General features: G+C 45.6%; 1 protein-coding gene and 1 non-coding gene across 8 annotated transcripts in view; one reads left to right on the forward strand and one right to left on the reverse strand.

Annotated features, from left to right (window-relative positions):
- Window positions 1-15,606, forward strand: part of LOC105707909 (ELMO domain-containing protein 3) — a 32,209-nt gene extending 16,603 nt beyond the window's left edge. For 2 of the 7 annotated variants that reach the window (XM_064377900.1, XM_064377901.1), the window contains 6 exons: window positions 438-561; window positions 797-919; window positions 6,456-6,586; window positions 14,335-14,411; window positions 14,721-14,848; window positions 15,351-15,532. In XM_064377900.1, the coding sequence (XP_064233970.1) occupies window positions 438-561; window positions 797-919; window positions 6,456-6,586; window positions 14,335-14,411; window positions 14,721-14,848; window positions 15,351-15,445 (678 nt within the window). In that variant the 3' untranslated portion in view covers window positions 15,446-15,532. Of the gene's footprint in view, window positions 1-437; window positions 562-796; window positions 920-6,455; window positions 6,587-14,132; window positions 14,421-14,720; window positions 15,327-15,350 lie in introns of those variants that run through there. The other 5 variants (XR_010343235.1, XR_010343236.1, XM_064377899.1 and 2 more) reach the window with 5 other exon arrangements.
- LOC135275659 (U7 small nuclear RNA) lies at window positions 2,346-2,406 on the reverse strand. Its single transcript, XR_010343263.1, has one exon. It is a non-coding gene; the product is annotated as a U7 small nuclear RNA (small nuclear RNA).
- Window positions 15,607-17,734: the final 2,128 nt, after the last annotated feature.

A 17,734-nucleotide genomic window follows, 5' to 3' on the forward strand; every position in this document is an offset into this window, starting at 1 on the left:
CATTAGGAAGTGCTGGTTGTGACCAAAAGATTCCAGCTACCTCTCAGATTCATGTAACTCCAGTGAGTCCCCACCTCCTGGGAAACTTGTCCTGACATTTTTCTGACTGCCTGGGGGAGCTGGGGATGTATAAGTCTGTGGGAGTCAGTGGAATAGCTAGTTCTGGAAAAGCCCAGAGGACTAAATGCAAATAATGGCTGATAATACCTAGCTTGGGGGATGTCTCTTTCACCTTGTAAAAAATCTGGGAGCTGGAAGAGCCTGGCTCTAGAGACTCAACAGGTGCCTGGCAGCTTTTGGCTCCTTTCCCTGGCCTGAAGACCAGCCACATAGGGGAATTACTTTCTGCAAGCACTACCCATGGTCTGAGCCTGATGGGAAGTTGGTTAAGACAGATGAACTAGCACTCTACCCATTGCCTGCAACTTCTTCTCCAGAAAAGAATCCAGCCAACAATTCGAAGGACTGGGCTCGCTGCCCTCCGACACTACATCTTCGGGCCTCCAAAGCTCCACCAGGGCCTTCGGGAAGAAAGGGACTTGGTCCTGACTATTGCTCAGTGTGAGTGCAACGTGAGCCCACAGGGCAGTTGCTGCATGTATGGTCAGGCAAGACCCTGTTTGCTGACCCTCTTGCTGAGGCTAAACCAGGAATCTTGAATGTCCCATGGTTGGTGGGTGACAGTGGGAGCTGAGAACAGGGTGTCTTGAGCTCAGTCCAGATCTCACATTCTCTGAAAAGCACCCAGTCCTCCCCTGAGGGACAATCTGGCAGATGTGGGTGTGTTTTGGGGCAGGTGGCCTGGATAGCCAAGACCCAGTGCATGGCCGAGTCCTCCAGACCATCTATAAGAAGCTGACTGGCTCCAAGTTCGACTGCGCCCTCCAGGGAGACCACTGGAAAGACCTGGGCTTTCAGGGTAAGAGGGAGGAGTAGCTCATCTTTTTCATGCCTCTGATTCCAGGACTAGAGTGAGAGGCCAGATCGTCCTCGTCCAGTGCTAAGAGGGGGAAGATCTTAGGGGAGCATTCCAGGAGGAGGGTGTGGCAAATGCAAAATCCCTGAGGGGGCGCTTGCTTGCTCTGCTTAAAAAATAGAGTAGGTCAGATGCCGTAGCTCACACCTGTAATCCCAGCACATGGGGAGACTGAGGAAGGCAAATCACTTGAGGTCTGGAGTTCAAGACCAGCCTGGCCAACATGGTGAAACCCCATCTCTACTAAAAACACAAAAATTAGGGCCGGGTGCAGTGGCTCACACCTTGCCCAGCACTTTGGGAGGCCAAGGTGGGTGGATCACGAAGTCAGGAGTTCGAGACCAGCTTGGCCAGTATGGTGAAACCTTGTCTCTACTAAAAATACAAAAATTAGCCGGACATGATGGTGTGCACCTGTAGTCCCAGCTACTCAGGAGGCTGAGGTGGGAGAATTGCTTGATCAAACCCAGGAGGCAGAGGTTGCAGTGAGCGGAGATTGTGCCACTGCACTCCAGCCTAGGTGACAGGAGACTCTGTCTCAAAAAAGAAAAGAAAAATAGGGAGAGTGTGGCTAAGGTAGAGACGAAAGTGACAGGAGAAAAGATCACTTTGTGGCCTTTTTAGGCTGTTATAAACACTAAGTGATATCGAAAACACTGGAGTGCTATGACTTAGAATCTGGCTTGTTTGGGTTTTTTTCCTCTTTTTAAAAACATTTATGAAAAGTTTATATTATTTTACTTTCCGAGTGAAACAATGATTTCACCAGTTTTTGGATTGTTCTATTTTTTTTTTCAAAACCATACCAAATTATATTTGTATAGAATAGGAAAATATCTTCATTTTGAAAAGAAACTTTAATAAGGCCAGGCACAGTGGCTCACACCTGTAATTCCAACACTTTGGAAGGCCGAGGCAGGCGGATCACTTGAGGTCAGGATTTTGAGACCAGTCTGGCCAACATGGTGAAACCCCATCTCTACTAAAAATACAAAAATTAGCTGAGTATGGTGGCATGCGCCTGTAATCCCAGCTACTCAGGAGACTGAGGCAGGAGAATCGCTTGAACCTGGGTGGTGGAGGTTGAACCCAAGATCGCACTACTGTACTCCAGCCTGGGTGACAGAGCAAGACTCTGTCTCAAAAAAAATAAAAAAATGAAAGGAAACTTTATATACCCGTAATTAACTGGTGGTCTGTTGGTATGGAAACTTTATATACCCGTAATTAACTGGCAGCATGGTTAACTGTCTGTTCCCTCCCTCATCTATCATGTAATTGTCTTAAATGTATCCTCTCTATATGTTGAGAATTGCACCAGACAATGTTAAGATTTTTGTTTCAATTAACAAATGTAATTTTTTTGAGGAGGGGTTCTCGTGAAGAACCAGAAAACCTGCTAGACAAATTATAAAAGAGCTGTGACACTGCAACAAACATAATTTCTGAAACTCTGGAGAAAAAGAAAAATCTGTTGTATTTACTCTTTCCATTGTTTGTTCTTCCTTCCTAATATTCCAAAGTTCCCTCTTTTATTTTTTTTCTATTTCAAGGACTTCCTTTAGTTATTCTCTTAGGATAGGTCTACTGGCTATAAAGTGTCTTTGTTTTCCTTCATCTGAGAATGTCTGAATGTCCCCTTCCCTCTGAATCCTCTGGATATAAAACTCCATGTCAACAGTTCTTTTTTTTAGCACTTGAAAATGTGCTACTTCCAAGCCTGGCACAGTGGCTCACGCCTGTAATCCCAGCACTTTGGGAGGCTGAGGCGGGCGGATCACGAGGTCAGGGGTTCAAAACCAGCCTGACCAACATAGTGAAACCCCATCTCTACTAACAAAAAACATACAAAAATTAGCCAGGTGTGGTGGCGCGCACCTGTAATCCTAGCTACCTGGGAGGCTGAGGCGGGAGAATTGCTTGAACCCGGGAGACGGAGATTGCGGTGATCAGAGAGCATGCCATTGCACTCCAGCCTGGGCAACAGAGCGAGACTCTGTCTCAAAAAAAAAAGAAAAAGAAAATGTGCTACTTCCTTCTGGCCTGCATAGTTTCCAATGAGAAATCCAATGTCATTTGAATGATCTCTTTCTTGTAAGTAAGGAGTTCATCTTCTCTTTCTGCTTTCAAAATCTTTTCTGTGCTAGGCTCACACCTGTAATCCCAGCACTTTGGAAGGCTGAGGCAGGAGGATTGCTTGAGACAAGGAGTTCAAGACCAACCTGGGCAACATCGTGAGACCCTATCTCTAAAAAAAAAGACCTTTTTTTTTTTTGAGATGGAGTCTCTCTCTCTTGCCCAGGCTGGAGGGCAATGGCACAATCTCAGCTTGCTGCAACCTCCACCTCCCCAGTCAAGTGATTCTCCTGCCTCAGCCTGCCAAGTAACTGGGATTACAGGCACCCACCACTACACCTGACTAATTTTTGTATATTTAGTAGAGATAGGGTTTCACTGTGTTGACCAGGCTGGTCTCGAACTCCTGACCTCAAGGGATCCTCAGCCTCCCAAAGTGCTGGGAGTACAGGTGTGAGCCACCATGCCTGGTGAGAAAAAATTTTTTTTTCTTTTTCTTTTTATATAGATATGGGGTGTCACCATGTTGGCTAGGCTGGTCTTGAACTCCTGACCTCAGGTGATCCACCCATCTCGGCCTCCCAAAGTGCTGGTATTACAGGCGTGAGCCACCGACACCAGAAAAATTTTTTTAATAGCCAGGTGTAGTGGCTCGTACCTGTAGTCCCAGCTACTTGGGAGGCTGAGGCAGGAGGATTGCTTGAGCCCAAGAAGTCAAAGCTGCAGTGAGCTCTAATTGTACCACTACACCCCAGCCTGGGTGACAAAGTGAGACTCTGTCTTAAAAGAAACATATTTGCTTTGTCTTTAGTTTTTAGGAATTTAACTGTGATGTGCCATTGTATGGATTTCTTTGGGCTTCTCCTGCTTGAGGTTAGCTCAGCTTCTTGAGTCTGTAGGTTTGTGTCTTTTGCCAAATTTGGTCAATTTTCAGCCATGATTCCTTTGAATACTTTCTTCAGCTCCACACTTTGTCCTCTCTTGTGGGATTCCAATGATATAAATGCTATCTTTGTTCATTTAAAAAAATCTTTGTTATAGCCTCATAGATCTCCAAGGCTCTGTTCATTTTGTTTTTTGTTTTTCTAGCACTCTGTTGTTCACATTGAGTAATTCTATTGTTATTGTTCATATTCAAGTTCACTGATTCTTTCCTCTTTTGTCCCTATTCTCCTGTTGAGCCCATCCAGAGAGTTTTTAGTTCTAGTTATCCTGTTTTTCAGTTCTAAAGTTTCCATTTGGTTCTTCTTCGTATCTGCTGTTTCTACTGAAACTTTCTATTTTTTCACTTTTTCAAAGTGTATTTGTTCATAATTGCTTGCCAAAGGCATTTTATGGTAGATACTATAGTCATTTTCTATCAATTGCTGTAACAAATTACCACAAACCTAGTGGCTTAAAATAACACAAATTGTTATCTTACAGTTTCTAGTTCAGAAGTCAGACTCAGTTATCACTGAGAACCTGTGGTCAAGATCAAGAAATAACTATCTGGCCAGGCGCAGTGGCTCACGCCTGTAATCCCAACACTTTGGGAGGCCGAGGTGGGCAGATCACGAGATCAGGAATTTGAGACCAGCCTGGCCAACATAGTAAAACCTCATCTCTACTAAAAATAAAAATAAAAATAATTAGCCTGGTGTGGTGGCCGGCACCTGTAATCCCAGCTACTTGGGAGGGTGAGGCAAGAGAATCGCATGAACCCAGGCAGCAGAGGTTGCAGTGAGCCGAGATTGCGCACTGCAATCCAGCCCAGGCAACAATGCGAGACTCCATCTCAAAAAAAAAAAAAAAAGAAAAAAGAAAGAAAAAAACTATCAAGAGTCACAGTGCTCTTTTTGGAGACTCTGGAAGAGAATCCATTTCCCATTTCCTTGCCTTTTGCGGCTTCTAGAGGCCACCTCCATTCCTCCATCTTCAAAGCCAGAAACAGCATCTCTCTGAGCCCGATTCCTCACATCTCTTTCTCTAGCTCTGGGCTTTTGCCTTTCTCTTCCACTTTTAAGGACCCTTCTGGTGACATTGGGCCAACCCAGACAATCCAGGATCATCTCCCTGTCTGCTGATCAGCAACCTTAATTCTACCTGCAATCTTAATCCCCTTTGCCGTGTTATATAACACAGTCATAGCTTCTGGGGACATGGTCATCGTGGGGCAGGGGGATTATTCTGCCTACCACCGCTACTTTAAAATCCTTGTCAAATAATTCCAACATCTGTGTTATCTTGGTGTTGGTGTTTGCTGGTCATCTTCTCTCATTCAAATTGAGATTTTCCTAGTTCTTGGTGTAACAAGTGATTTTTTTTTTGTATCCTAGACATTTTGAGTAATCTGTTATGAGACTCTGGATCTTATTTAAATCTACTTTAGCAGGCCTCCTCTGTTACTGTGCCAGCAGGGTAAGGAGGGATGTCACCTTGTTACTGCCAGGTGGGGTGGGAGTCCACGTATCCCACTTGGCTTGTGCTAATACCAAGTTTGAGACCAGCCTGGCCAACATGGCTGGTGGTGCAGGGATGCCTCATTTCTATTCCCATGTGGCTTCTACGTCGCAGAGGAGGCAAAGGCAGCTCTTTAACACTGGGAAAGATAGAGTCCTAGCTCCCTGCTCGGCCTTCTCTGACGCTACCCTAGTGGAGCTAAGGGATGCCTTGTGGAAGGCACCCCTTCCAGGACAGGGTAGAAGTCTAGGGTCCCCACTCAGCCTTTGCTGGAGAAGAGTGGGAATGGAGTCACATCTTTCTCTGTGATGTTTAGCTGTAGTAGGGTGGATGTTGGCTAAAGCTTTCTGTCTTGCTGCACTGCCCCTTTCCCCACCCTTTGACTAGAGAGAGCAGCTTTCCTTGGGGCTTTTTGGTCTGCTCCCATTGGCATTTCTGGTTTGCTGTCTTTTCCAGCACCAGTTGGGATGTATTAGGCAAAAAGACACCCAGGAATTCACTAGAGAGTCATTTCTCAGCTCTCAAGATCCCTAGCTAGTCTCTCTTCCCTCCTTTCAGAGTCTTCTGTTTGTTTTATACGTTAATGTCTAGGGCTTTTAAAAGCTGTATTTAGTGGGAGGAATAGGCAGAAAGTGCATTGTTCATCTTGTTCCAGAACCATAAATTCAGCCTCTTTTGTAAAGGATCACTCTGGTTGTTTTGTGGAGAAATGACTATCAAGGGTCAGGGAGCAGCAAGAAAACTGATGTGGGAGGCTGCCCCAGGGTGCTGGGGTCCCCATTTGGTGCATAGCCCCTGCTTAGCTCATGAGAATGAGTCCCACAAGTGCGGCAGAAAGTGGACCTGTGCTGCTCATTCTCTGCTAGCCTGGGAAGAGGCCAGTGTCAGGGCAGCTTCCCACACTGAGCCCTTGAAGCACTGCTTGCTGCCACTCCCTGTTTCCTCATGGTCTCTGTTACAGGAGCAAATCCAGCCACAGACCTGAGAGGCGCAGGTTTCCTTGCCCTCCTGCATCTGCTCTACCTGGTGATGGACTCAAAGACCTTGCTGATGGCACAGGAGATTTTCCGCCTGTCTCGTCACCACATCCAGGTGAGACTTTGGTGGAAAACCAGAGGAAAGGAAAGGGCTGTGGAGCTAGGACCTGAGTGGCCCTGAGGGCTCCCAGGACAGCTGAGACTAACCAGGAATGGCTTCCCCATCAGTCTGACCTGCATTGAAATATGAGCTCTACCACTCATGAGCTGTGTAGCTCAAGTGAGTTCCTCAACTCCTCAGAGCCATGGTTTCCTCATCTGGAGAATAGAAATCATAGTATGAACCCTGAAAATCTGAGGTCTCAGTTAATTTAGAAAGTTTATTTTGCCAAGGTTGAGAACGAGCACCTGTGACACAGCCTCAGGAGGTCCTGACGACACGTGCCCAGGGTAGTCAGAGCACAGCTTGGTTTTATACATTTTAGGGAGATGTGAGACATCAATTAACATATGTAAGATAAACATTCATGCAGTTCAGAAAGGCAGGACAACTAGAAGCAAAAGTAGGAGGACTCGAAGCAGGGAAGGGGATTCCAGGTCATAGGTAGATAAGAGATAAATGGTTGCATTTGAATTTCTGATTAGCGTCTCCAAAGGAGGCAATAAGATAGGCATTTATCTGAGAGAGCAAAGGGGTAACTTTGAATAGAATGGGAGGCAGGTGTGCCCTAAGCAGTTCCTAGCTTGACATTTCCCTTTAACTTAGTGGTTTTAGGAGCCCAAGATATTTTCCTTTCACATTTCCCCCCTTTTATTTTTAAAAATATTTTAAAGAAAACATTTAGAAAAAAAATGAGTCTCTGGTCTTAGGTTTCATCTGATCTGTCATGGCCAGGATGGTTTATTCCTAGATGGATAGATCCTGAGTTATTAGGAAAGTTCATTTTTAGAAGGTTGTGAAGTCTCATATCCTATGAAGGAGAAAATACAGAGAGGGAGAGAAACAACAACAAACAAAAGAATAATCCTGGAAAATCAATAGAGGCCACATCACTCTGAAGTCTATACATCAGTAGGTAGGTATGAAAGTGACTTAGGTATGTAAATAGGTTGCTGTTATTTTCTTCTGAAGTTGTCTGGCTTCAGTTTGCAGGGCTTTAAGAAAGCACAGCTTAGTTTTCGGTGACTCCAAATTAGGAAAATGGGGGAAAAAAAGGAGGAAAATAAATTGAAAACATTATTTTGAAGACTTGTAACCAAGAAAAATTAAGATTCAGCCCAAACTATAGAAAATTATAAAAATTAAAAAACATTAGGCAAGACTAGGATCTAACAACAGGTATACTATAGTTTTTGAAACAATTTTTTTTCTCCGCACAACTGGAGAAACTGGTTATTTTACCAAAGAACTGTGATTCACTCTGGAAACATGAATTTCCTCTTCTCTTGAGGTTTCAAGATAACCCTGGGGCTCCTGGGCCTGTCATAAAGTGACATTCTTTACTTAACACAAGTCAGAAACTGTTCAGGGACTGTGTACAAAAAATATGAGGCCAGTTTCCCAAAGGCTTTATTGGTTCAATCCCAAAGTGCTGGGATTACAGGTGTGAGCCACCATGACTGGCCTTTTATAGCTGATTCTAAAACCACCTTCTAAAGAAGACCAAACAACACAACAATTGTCCTTGGATGACAAAAAGTTTTAAGGCAGCCATAGTCAAAGCCACAATTGACAAGGAAATTTGTTACCTCTATGGCACACAATATTTTAACATAACAATTATAATTATTACTGATAATGTATACTAAGTTATTTCAGAATTATAGGAGTTTCCTGTAATTTTGGAATACATAGCAATAACATATTTATACAAATACAGCCCAAAGAAAACTATGCATCATTTCATATTTGACAATGCTTTCTATAAATTTTTATACCAAATAAGCCAAATTATGTCATTTTTGGACTTTAGGAAGCCTAATATTTTAAAGGATTAATTAGGTCAGAAAGAGACATAATTTATGATTCAATTTTGGAAAGTTTGTCAAATATCAAAAGTTTAAAACTTGATATCACAAAATAGGATCACAGGTCATTGTAAAATAAGTCATTCTTTTAACAAAAGCGATGACTCAAGGATTTCAAAAATAAGGCAAAAACCTTTACTCCTTGAGAGAGAAGACTTGATTTTTCAAGCAGTAAGCCCTAAAAAAACAGCATGAGTGCTCACTTCGGCAGCACATATACTAAAATTGGAATGATACAGAGAAGATTAAACATCACATGTTCTTATTCATAGGTGGATGTTGAACAGTGAGAACACATGGACACAAGGAGGGGAGCATCACACACTGGAGTCTGTTGGGCGGCTGGGGGGTGCTAGGGGAGAGACAGCCAGGGGTAGAGAGGTTGGGGAGGTATAACATGGGGAGAAATGCCAGATACAGGTGACGGGGGATGGAGGCAGCAAACCACCTACCATTTAAGTACCTATGCAACAACCCTGCATGATCTGCACATGTACCCCAGAACCTAAAGTACAATTAAAAAAAAAAAACCAGCATGAAGCCAGTTAAATTTCTTTTTCAAAATTTTGTAAACAATCTATAAAATTTTAATCTTAGCCAGGCGCGGTGGCTCACACCTGTAATCCGAGAACTTTGGGAGGCTGAGGTGGGCGGATCACCTGAGGTCAGGAGTTTGAGACCAGCCTGACCAATATAGTGAAACCCCATCTTTATAAAAATAAAATAAAATAAAATTTTAATCTTGACCATGAAATATAACTTTCATAAGCCTTTTATAAACTTTATAACCTTTATTAAGGAGTCGGTTAATGCTTCAAGAAAATCTTGTTAAGCTGACACAGGGGCTTATGTGCTAGTTTTACATCAGTGTGCCTTTGACATTCATGATTAATTTATAGAGAAACTGAACCTATTTTATCTTTCAAAAATCAGCTCTTGCAATCCCCCACACCCACCTCTTCTGCAATAGTCCCTGGGCCTTGAGGAGTTAAGTAGCTTTAATTTCTGTCACTGTGTCTTAGGAATGCAGTTTATTCTAATTGGCAGCTTCTACCAGGCCAGAAGATAAGGTTTTAATTACTGTCAATGTTTAAGATTTGGGAGGACATGGTATCCTTTTTAGACCCAGGAGTTAAAGCCCCATAACTCAATGTCACAAGGACTTTTTTCTGTTTTTTGAGACAGAGTCTTGCTTTTCTCACCGAGGCTGGGGTGTAGGCGCAATCTTCACTTACTGTAACCACCACCTCCCAGGTTCAAGCGATTCTCCTGCCTCAGCATCCTGAGTAGCTGGGACTACAGGTGTGCACCACCACGCCCGACTAGTTTTTATATTTTTAGTAGAGACAGGGTTTCACTATGTTGGTCAGGCTGGTCTTGAACTCCTGAACTCAGGTGATCCACCCGCCTCGGCCTCCCAAAGTGCTGGGATTACAGGTATGAGCCACCGCACCTGGCAAGGACTTTAAAAGCACATACAGAAAGATACACAGATGTAATAACCTCAATTTAAAAACAAGATAATTCAATTACTTATCTAGGGATCGGTCTCAGGCTGTAGACTGCTCTCTGCCATCCTAGAAGCAAGGGGGAAAAAAAATCTCATCTTCCCTGTTAGAAGTGAGCTCAAACTCCATAAAGGAGTTACCTTCCTTCCATTATCATGGAAACAGGATATCTTGCCTTCCTTGTTAAAAGCAAGTAAACCTCCCCCCCCCCAAAAAAAATGGAGTTATATAACAAAATAAACTTTAGATCTTTTTTGTTTGTTTTTTTGTTTGAGAAGGAGTTTCACTCTGTCGCTCAGGGTGGAGTGCAGTACTGCAATCTCAGCTCACTGCAACCTCCACCTCCCGAATTCAAGCAATTCTCCTGCTTCAGCAGACAAAGATTTCTAAGCCCAAACATGAGGCATGAGGATAAATGAAATTGTAAATCGAAGCACAAAAATGTCCAGGTCTGAGTTCCTCTGCTGTTTTAGTCACTTTCCTAAACATAGCCTCAGTGCAGTATTTTAGCTCTAAACAATGCCTTTTAGGTCTGAGGGAACTGCTGAAGGAAAGAAGACATTTAGATCTGAAATCCCAAGTTTTCGCTGTTTTTTTGATAAGTGGGCTTTTTTTTTTTTTTGAGATGGAGTCTTGCTCTGTCGCCCAGGCTGGAGTGCAATGGCACGATCTTGGCTCACTGCAACCTCCACCTCCCAGGTTCAAGCAATTCTCCTACCTCAGCCTCCTGAGTAGCTGGGATTACAGGTGGCCCACCACCACACTCAGCTAATTTTTGCATTTTTAGGAGAGACAGGGTTTTACATATTGACTAGGCTGGTCTCAAACTCCTGACCTCAGGTGATCGGCCCACCTCAGCCTCCTAAAGTGCTGGGATTACAGGCATGAGCCATCATGCCCAGTTGATAAGTGGGCTTTTTAAGAATGTTCCTCAGAATGGATGAACACTAAGTTCAGGTCCTCTGTTAATTATGTTGTTACCATATTCTTGTTCTCGTATTTATTTTTAGATTGAAAAAAATCAAGGGAAGGGATGATATTATGCAAGTATTTATGATCATTAAATAGGCAATACATGAAGGTTCAGAGGTATACATGAAGGTCAGCAGCAATGCAGATCTCAGCACCTGTGATCTTAATTAATGCTCACAGCAACTCTGTGAGGGAGTAGTGGGATAAAATGTTAACTGTTAACAAAATCTGTCTCATAAGGCCAGGCACAGTGGCTCACACCTGTAATCCCAGCACTTGGGGAGGCCGACGCGGGTGGATCACATGAGATCAGGAGTTAGAGATCAGCTTGACCAACATGATGAAACCCCATCTCTACTCAAAATACAAAAATTAGCTGGGTGTGGTGGCACATGCCTGTAGTCCCAGCTATTTAGAGAGGCTGAGGCAGGAGAATCCCTTGAACCCAGGAGACAGAGGTTACAGTGAACCAAGATCATGCCACTGCACTGCACTCCAGCCTGGGCAATAGAGCAAGACTCCATCTCAAAAAAAAAAGGCGAGGTACAGCTCATGGCTGTAATCCCAGCACTTTGGGAGGCGAAGGCGGATGGATCACGAGGTCAGGAGTTCAAGACCAGCCTGATCAATGTAGTGAAACCCCATCTGTACTAAAAGTACAAAAAAAAATTAACCAGGTGTGGTAGTGTATGCCTGTAGTCCCAGCTACTCGGGAGGCTAAAGCAGGAGAATCACTTGAACCCGGGAGGCGGAGGTTCAGTGAGCCAAGATTGCGCCACTGTACTCCAGCCTGGGTGACAGAGTGAGACTCGGTCTCAGGGACAAAAAAAAAATCTCTCTCATAGAGTTGTTGTAATGATTAGTGACTTGACTCCACCTAGTGTGGCACTAGCACTGGATTTCCAAGACCACCCCCAGGTTCTATGATTCCTGAGAGACTCAAGGGACTCCATGTATCCACATGTAGTTTTTTGTACTTAGAGTTCTGATTTAGTACAATGGAAGCAAAATCAGCAAAGGGAAGAAGTGCATGGGACAAAGTCCATAGGAAACCAGGTGCTAATGTCCAACAGGCCTATCCCAGTGGAATCACACAGAATGCACTTCATTCCTCCACTGCCAAATTGTGCAACACATGTCAAATGTTGCCAATCAGGGAAGTTTATTAGAGGTACCCGGTACTCACGGTTTTCACCAGGTGCTGGTCATGTAGGCATCCTCTGCCTAGCACATAGCAAAATTCTAGAATCACAGAGGGAAAGCTGGTGTTCAGCATAAAGTATCTTTTTTTGTGTTTGGTTTTTTTTTTTTTTTTGAGACGGAGTTTCGCTCTTGTTACCCAGGCTGGAATGCAATGGCGCGATCTCGGCTCACCGCTACCTCCGCCTCCTGGGTTCAGGCAATTCTTCCTGCCTCAGCCTCTTGAGTAGCTGATTACAGGCACGCGCCACCATGCCCAGCTAATTTTTTTGTATTTTTAGTAGAGACGGGGGTTTCACCATGTTGACCAGGATGGTCTAGATCTCTTGACCTTGTGATCCACCCGCCTCGGCCTCCCAAAGTGCTGGGATTACAAGCGTGAGCCACCGCGCCTGGCCTGTGTTTGGTTTTTGAAAAAAAAAATTTTTTTTTGTAGAGACAGGGTCTCACCATGTTGCCCAGGCTGGTCTTGAACTCCTAGACTTAAGTAATCCATCCACCTGTAATCCCAAAGTGCTGGATTGTGAGCCTCGGGCCCAGCCAGTATAAATTATCTTGTTTGCATGAGCAGTTGAGGAACAATGTTAGGGAATGATGGGAACCATCTCAAAATCCAAGTTCTCAGCTGTCAGCCATGGCCTGATCTAAGAATTTTCTGAGACAGAGGCTCTAAGGAGTCTCAGGCCTGCGTGTTAACTTTTTTCTGCACAGTACTCAAAGTTTATTTCCTTTTTGCTTTTGAGAGATGGGAAGGCTGAGTTTCTTAGAGGTTGGGTCTAAGAATGACACCTGAATTCCAGATCTTGACCTGGCTACCTGGTAGCCTTGAGAAGGCCAAGGACACACAGCTACCAGGTAGCCAGACCAAGATCTGGAATTCAGGTGTCATGGAAGACCCTGAGAAAAATCTGTGTCTTGAAGTAGCTGCTTTCTCTTCTTTAAAAAAAAAAAAAAAGAAGAAGAAAGGAAAGAAAAGAAAAATCTCTGTGGAGCCAGAAGACCTTCTGTAGTCTAGCACTGTCCAGAAGAACCTTCTGCAGTGACAGAAGTGTTCTAGATATTGGAAATGCACTATCCAGTACAGCAGCCACTAAGCACATGTGACTACTGAGCACTGGAAATGTGGCTACTGTACTAAGGTAGTAGCTACCACCACTAAGCTGAATTTTTATTTGTCTTTAATGTATAATTCATTTAAATAGCTACATGCAGCTGGTCACCACCATACTGGGCAGTGCAGTCTATACCATAATGTAATGGATTTTTCTTCTCCTGGGAAGCAGGTGGGATAAATAGACCTTGGCTCTTGTTCTGTGCTAAGGAATGCACTGGTCTATGCGCTCCTCTCACTGGGTGTCCTTGTATATGTGCAACAGGGTTAACATGTCATGTCTGCAAGTTCCCTGGAAAAAAAGCCCTTTTCATTCAGAGATTATGCAAGCTTGGTTTCATTGTTATTAAAGAAAGGAGCTTGCCTGACTAAAAATAGAGCATTAAAGCTGTCCCTCTACGGGATTCTGAGGCCTGTCCTGGTGAAGCTCCCCTGCTGGACTCAGGCTGCCTCCTCTCGGGGTCTGACCCACACAGCCCATTCTCAGACCTCTGTGTTATGGAGAGATGGGGTGTGCCCGTAAGTCAGGATGACCTTCTACCCACATGTGTCTTCTCTGTCTGCCTTAGGATGAGATGCTCATAAGCAGTCAGACAACCAGAAGCCCAGAGAAGGGTAAAGGAGACTTTAAGAACCTGTAGGGCTAGTTAGAGCACTGAGCTCTCTCTTCTGTCTTCATCCTGACGCCAGGAGGTGATGTGAGCCAAGGGGGTGAGTCTGCTGCAGGCCAAGGAGAGCTCATGGGTCAGGATGATGAAGAGGCTGGAGAGCTAGCATGGGTGTTATACACAGCAGCTCTGGAGCAAATAACTTTAGTTGGTATCCTGGTTCCCATGCCTTAGGAAAGTTACTTAAGGTCAGTGAGCCTTAATTCCTCATCTGTAAGATGGGAAGAAGATTATTGTGAAAATTAAGTGGAAGCAATCATAATATCGGCTGTTGCCTCTGGAGCTGTGCTTGCCTGTGAGCCACACCAGGCTGCAGATGACAGGAAACACGGTGAGAGCTGGAGTTGCTGCTGACTGGCTGCCCCCTCCATTCCAGCAATTCCCTTTCTGTTTGGTGTCCGTGAACATCACCTGCATTGCCATCCAGGCCTTGAGAGAGGAGTGTCTCTCCAGGTGAGTCCCCAGATGCCAGCTGGTTAGAGTGACCCAGCAGAGCCTGGTTCCTCCCCACTCCGGCTTTATTTTCCACAGCTCTACTTCACTTGCTGGCTCCTGGAGGGCCTGGACAAAGTCCCCATGCACCATTCTCCCTAGGACGTCTCTCCTCCCACCCCTGGCCTCAGATGTCAGGCTCCTGGGGAATGGTGGGGGCATCCTGGGTTTGGGCTGGCTCCCCTGGGGAAATGGGTAGGGAGGGTGGGAGGGCACCCAGCTCTCAGCCTTCATCCACTGCTGAGCAGGTCACCCCGACTTGTCCTGCAGAGAGTGTAATCGGCAGCAGAAGGTCATCCCCGTGGTGAACGGCTTCTATGCCGCCACGTTCCTCCACCTCGCACATGTCTGGAGGACACAGCGGAAGACCATCTTAGATGCAGGCTTTGTCCTCCAAGGTGTGCTCTTTCTTCTGGGGAGGCCTAGGCTCCTGAATGCACAGTGTCCCTGGTTCAGAGAGCCCAAGGTGGTTGCTAGACTGGTTTGGGCTGCAGTTCTTCCCCATCCACACTTTCTCAAATTCCAGCTCACCAAAGTCTTCATCACCCACCCCCTAGAACCTGCTGGATCTCCTTTCTCTGCCCCCACTGTTACCCTTTTCTGGCCTTATACATATGACGAGCATATATTCTGATCAAAAATTGGGAGCCAGGGTCCAATAGTTGGACTATTCAAAGTTGCAATTGTCCAGACCAGGTAGAGTGTGTGGCCCTTGTGGCTGTATCTGGCTCCCCGGCTGACCTCTCTGGTAATCTCTCCATCTGAGGCTCTTTTACCCTTTTCTCTATGGGATAGGGGTTGGGGGGCGGTCCTCCCTAGAGCTGCTAGGCTTGAGACCCTGACTATTGTGCCACCCAGAGCCTCCTCAAACCTTCTGCTCCCCAATTCTCTCTGTTGCAGACGTGGAAGTATTGGCCAAGAGGAGCCCACAGCGACTGCTCAAGACCCTGGAGCTGTATTTGGCCAGGGTGTCAAAGGGACAGGCCTCCTTGTAGGGAGCACAGAAGTGCTACAGGCCAGAAGTCCCTCCCTCCAAGGATCTCACCTTCACAGGCGTGTGTGACCTGCAGCCTCAGTCATCCGAAGGCACTGGCCATTCACTTACCCACCCTCTTCTCCCCGTCTCCCGCTGTATTGTTTATGATGGAGAAATGGGCATTTGGCTACGCATCTTTCACGGCTGCTCCATCCCAGCCCCCAGAAGCTGGGGCTTCCTCCTGTAGAGGCAATGCATGCCCCATGATGGGTTTCTGGCCTAATTGAGGGAAGGAGGTAATTCACACCAGCAGTTTTCAAATAAAGGAATTGTTCTAATTAAATGTCTCAGGTATTTTTTTCCAAGACAAGTCTTTTACCATCCTGTGGCCCTATTGTTCCGGGAACTGGTTAAAGCCAGGCACACCCAAGGGTGAAGGCACAGGTGGGTTCCAGTCTGCTCATGGGCTCCAGGAGACAGAACATTGCCTGTGCTGTGGCAAACCCTGCTGAGTTCATAGGATGTCCATCTTCCACTGTACTTAGAAGCCTAAAGACTCGTTGCAAGCTCTAGCCAGTGGATAAGGTAGCCTAGCTGTTGTTAAGATTGACTGGTATAAGGCATCTGCACAGTGTTTTTCCTGTGTTTGCTTCTGGGGAAGGCTGGCACTGTTAGTTCCTTCACAAAAATGTCTCCAGGCCAGGGTACCTGAGCTGGGGAGTAGGGGGCAGGTGAGAGCCCCACTATGCTGCCTTCTGTCCTCTGGACTCCCTCGAGTGGAGCTATGGAAGACTACTACCTACCCTGCAGGCCTCTCCAAGTCTGACCCGCTGCAGGGGGAGCCATCACAGAGGTAGAGAAGAGAGATGGCCACCCAGGTGTGGAGGGGAACTCCTGACTGCTGCCAGCAGGATGCCTCAAGGGTGGGACTGGTAACCTACCCCATAGTTTGCCTTGTGTTGTCTGCCTGACCTGAACTAACCCTTCATTCCCAACACTTCCTCTAGTCTGGTCCTCAGGTAACCAGCAGAGATGCTGGGCATAGCATGGCTGGAGTTGGAACGCAGGGAAGAAAAGCTGCAACTCCACCTCCACTTTGGAGCATCAGGTTGGGTCGTTCTTCCCTCTGCAAGGCCCTTTTTTCCCACTTCCCACCCTGTTTAGTTTCCCCTAGATGACAGAGTACTCACAGCTTCAGATCTTGGAACGTTAGCAACATGTAGTCTGGCAAGTTTTAATTTACCGTTCTGTTAATGAACTGGTTGTGAGGGGTACCTGAACCCTATGAAAGTAGGTGCAAAAATCTTTTTTTTTTTTTTTTTAAGAGATGGGGTTTCACTATGTTGGCCAGGATGGTCTCGATCTCCTGACCTTGTGATCCACCCGCCTCGGCCTCCCAAAGTGCTGGGATTACAGGCATGAGCCACTACACCCCGTCCTAAAATATTTTTTTTTTTGTGACAGGGTCTCATTCTGTCACCCAGGCTGGAGTGCAGTGACACGATCTTGATTCACTGCAATCTCCACACCTATACCCAGCTCAAGCCATCCTCCCACTTAAGCTTCCCAAGTAGCTGGGACTACAGGTGCATGCCACCATGCCCAGCTAATATTTGTATTTTTGGTAGAGATGGGGTTTCACCATGTTGCCCAGGCTGGTCTCAAATCCATGAGCTCAAGCAATCCCCCTGTCTCTGCCTCCCAAAATGCTGGGATTAAGGCATGAGTCACTGTGCCCAGCCATAAAAATCTTAAATCGGTGTATATTTATTGGGAAAGGGCCTAGGCCTTTCATAGGAGACCTAAAATGCTCCCTAACTCTACAAAGGTTGTCAGAACCACTAATGGAGTGCAACCTTTATTCTCTTCCCTTTAAAAAAATTATCCCTGATGCCTGTTCTTTGTGTAGATTGTCAGGTAGGGCTGAGAAGTCTGCGAAGAGGACAGGGAAGCAGATCCACACTGGAAGCTCATTTCTTTTCTATTTTTATTTTTTGAGTTGGAATCTCACTCCTTGTCACCCAGGCTGGAGTGCAGTGACACAATCTCAGCTCACTGCAACCTCCACCCCCCAGGTTCAAGCGATTCTCCTGCCTTGGCCTCCCAAGTAGCTGAGGTTACAGTCATGTGCAACCATGCCCAGCTAATTTTCTGTATTTTTAGTAGAGATGGGGTTTCTATGCTGGCCAGACTGGTATCAAACTCCTGATCTCCAATGATCCGCCTATCTCAGCCTCCCAAAACGCTGGGGTTACAGGCATAAGCCACTGTACCTAGCTGGGATATCTGCTTCTTGGCACAAAATCAG

The sequence above is a fragment of the Aotus nancymaae genome, unplaced genomic scaffold (genome assembly GCF_030222135.1).
Source record: "Aotus nancymaae isolate 86718 unplaced genomic scaffold, 86718_ANA_hifiasm-v0.15.2.pri h1tg000017l, whole genome shotgun sequence".
NCBI classification, from domain to species: domain Eukaryota; kingdom Metazoa; phylum Chordata; class Mammalia; order Primates; family Aotidae; genus Aotus; species Aotus nancymaae.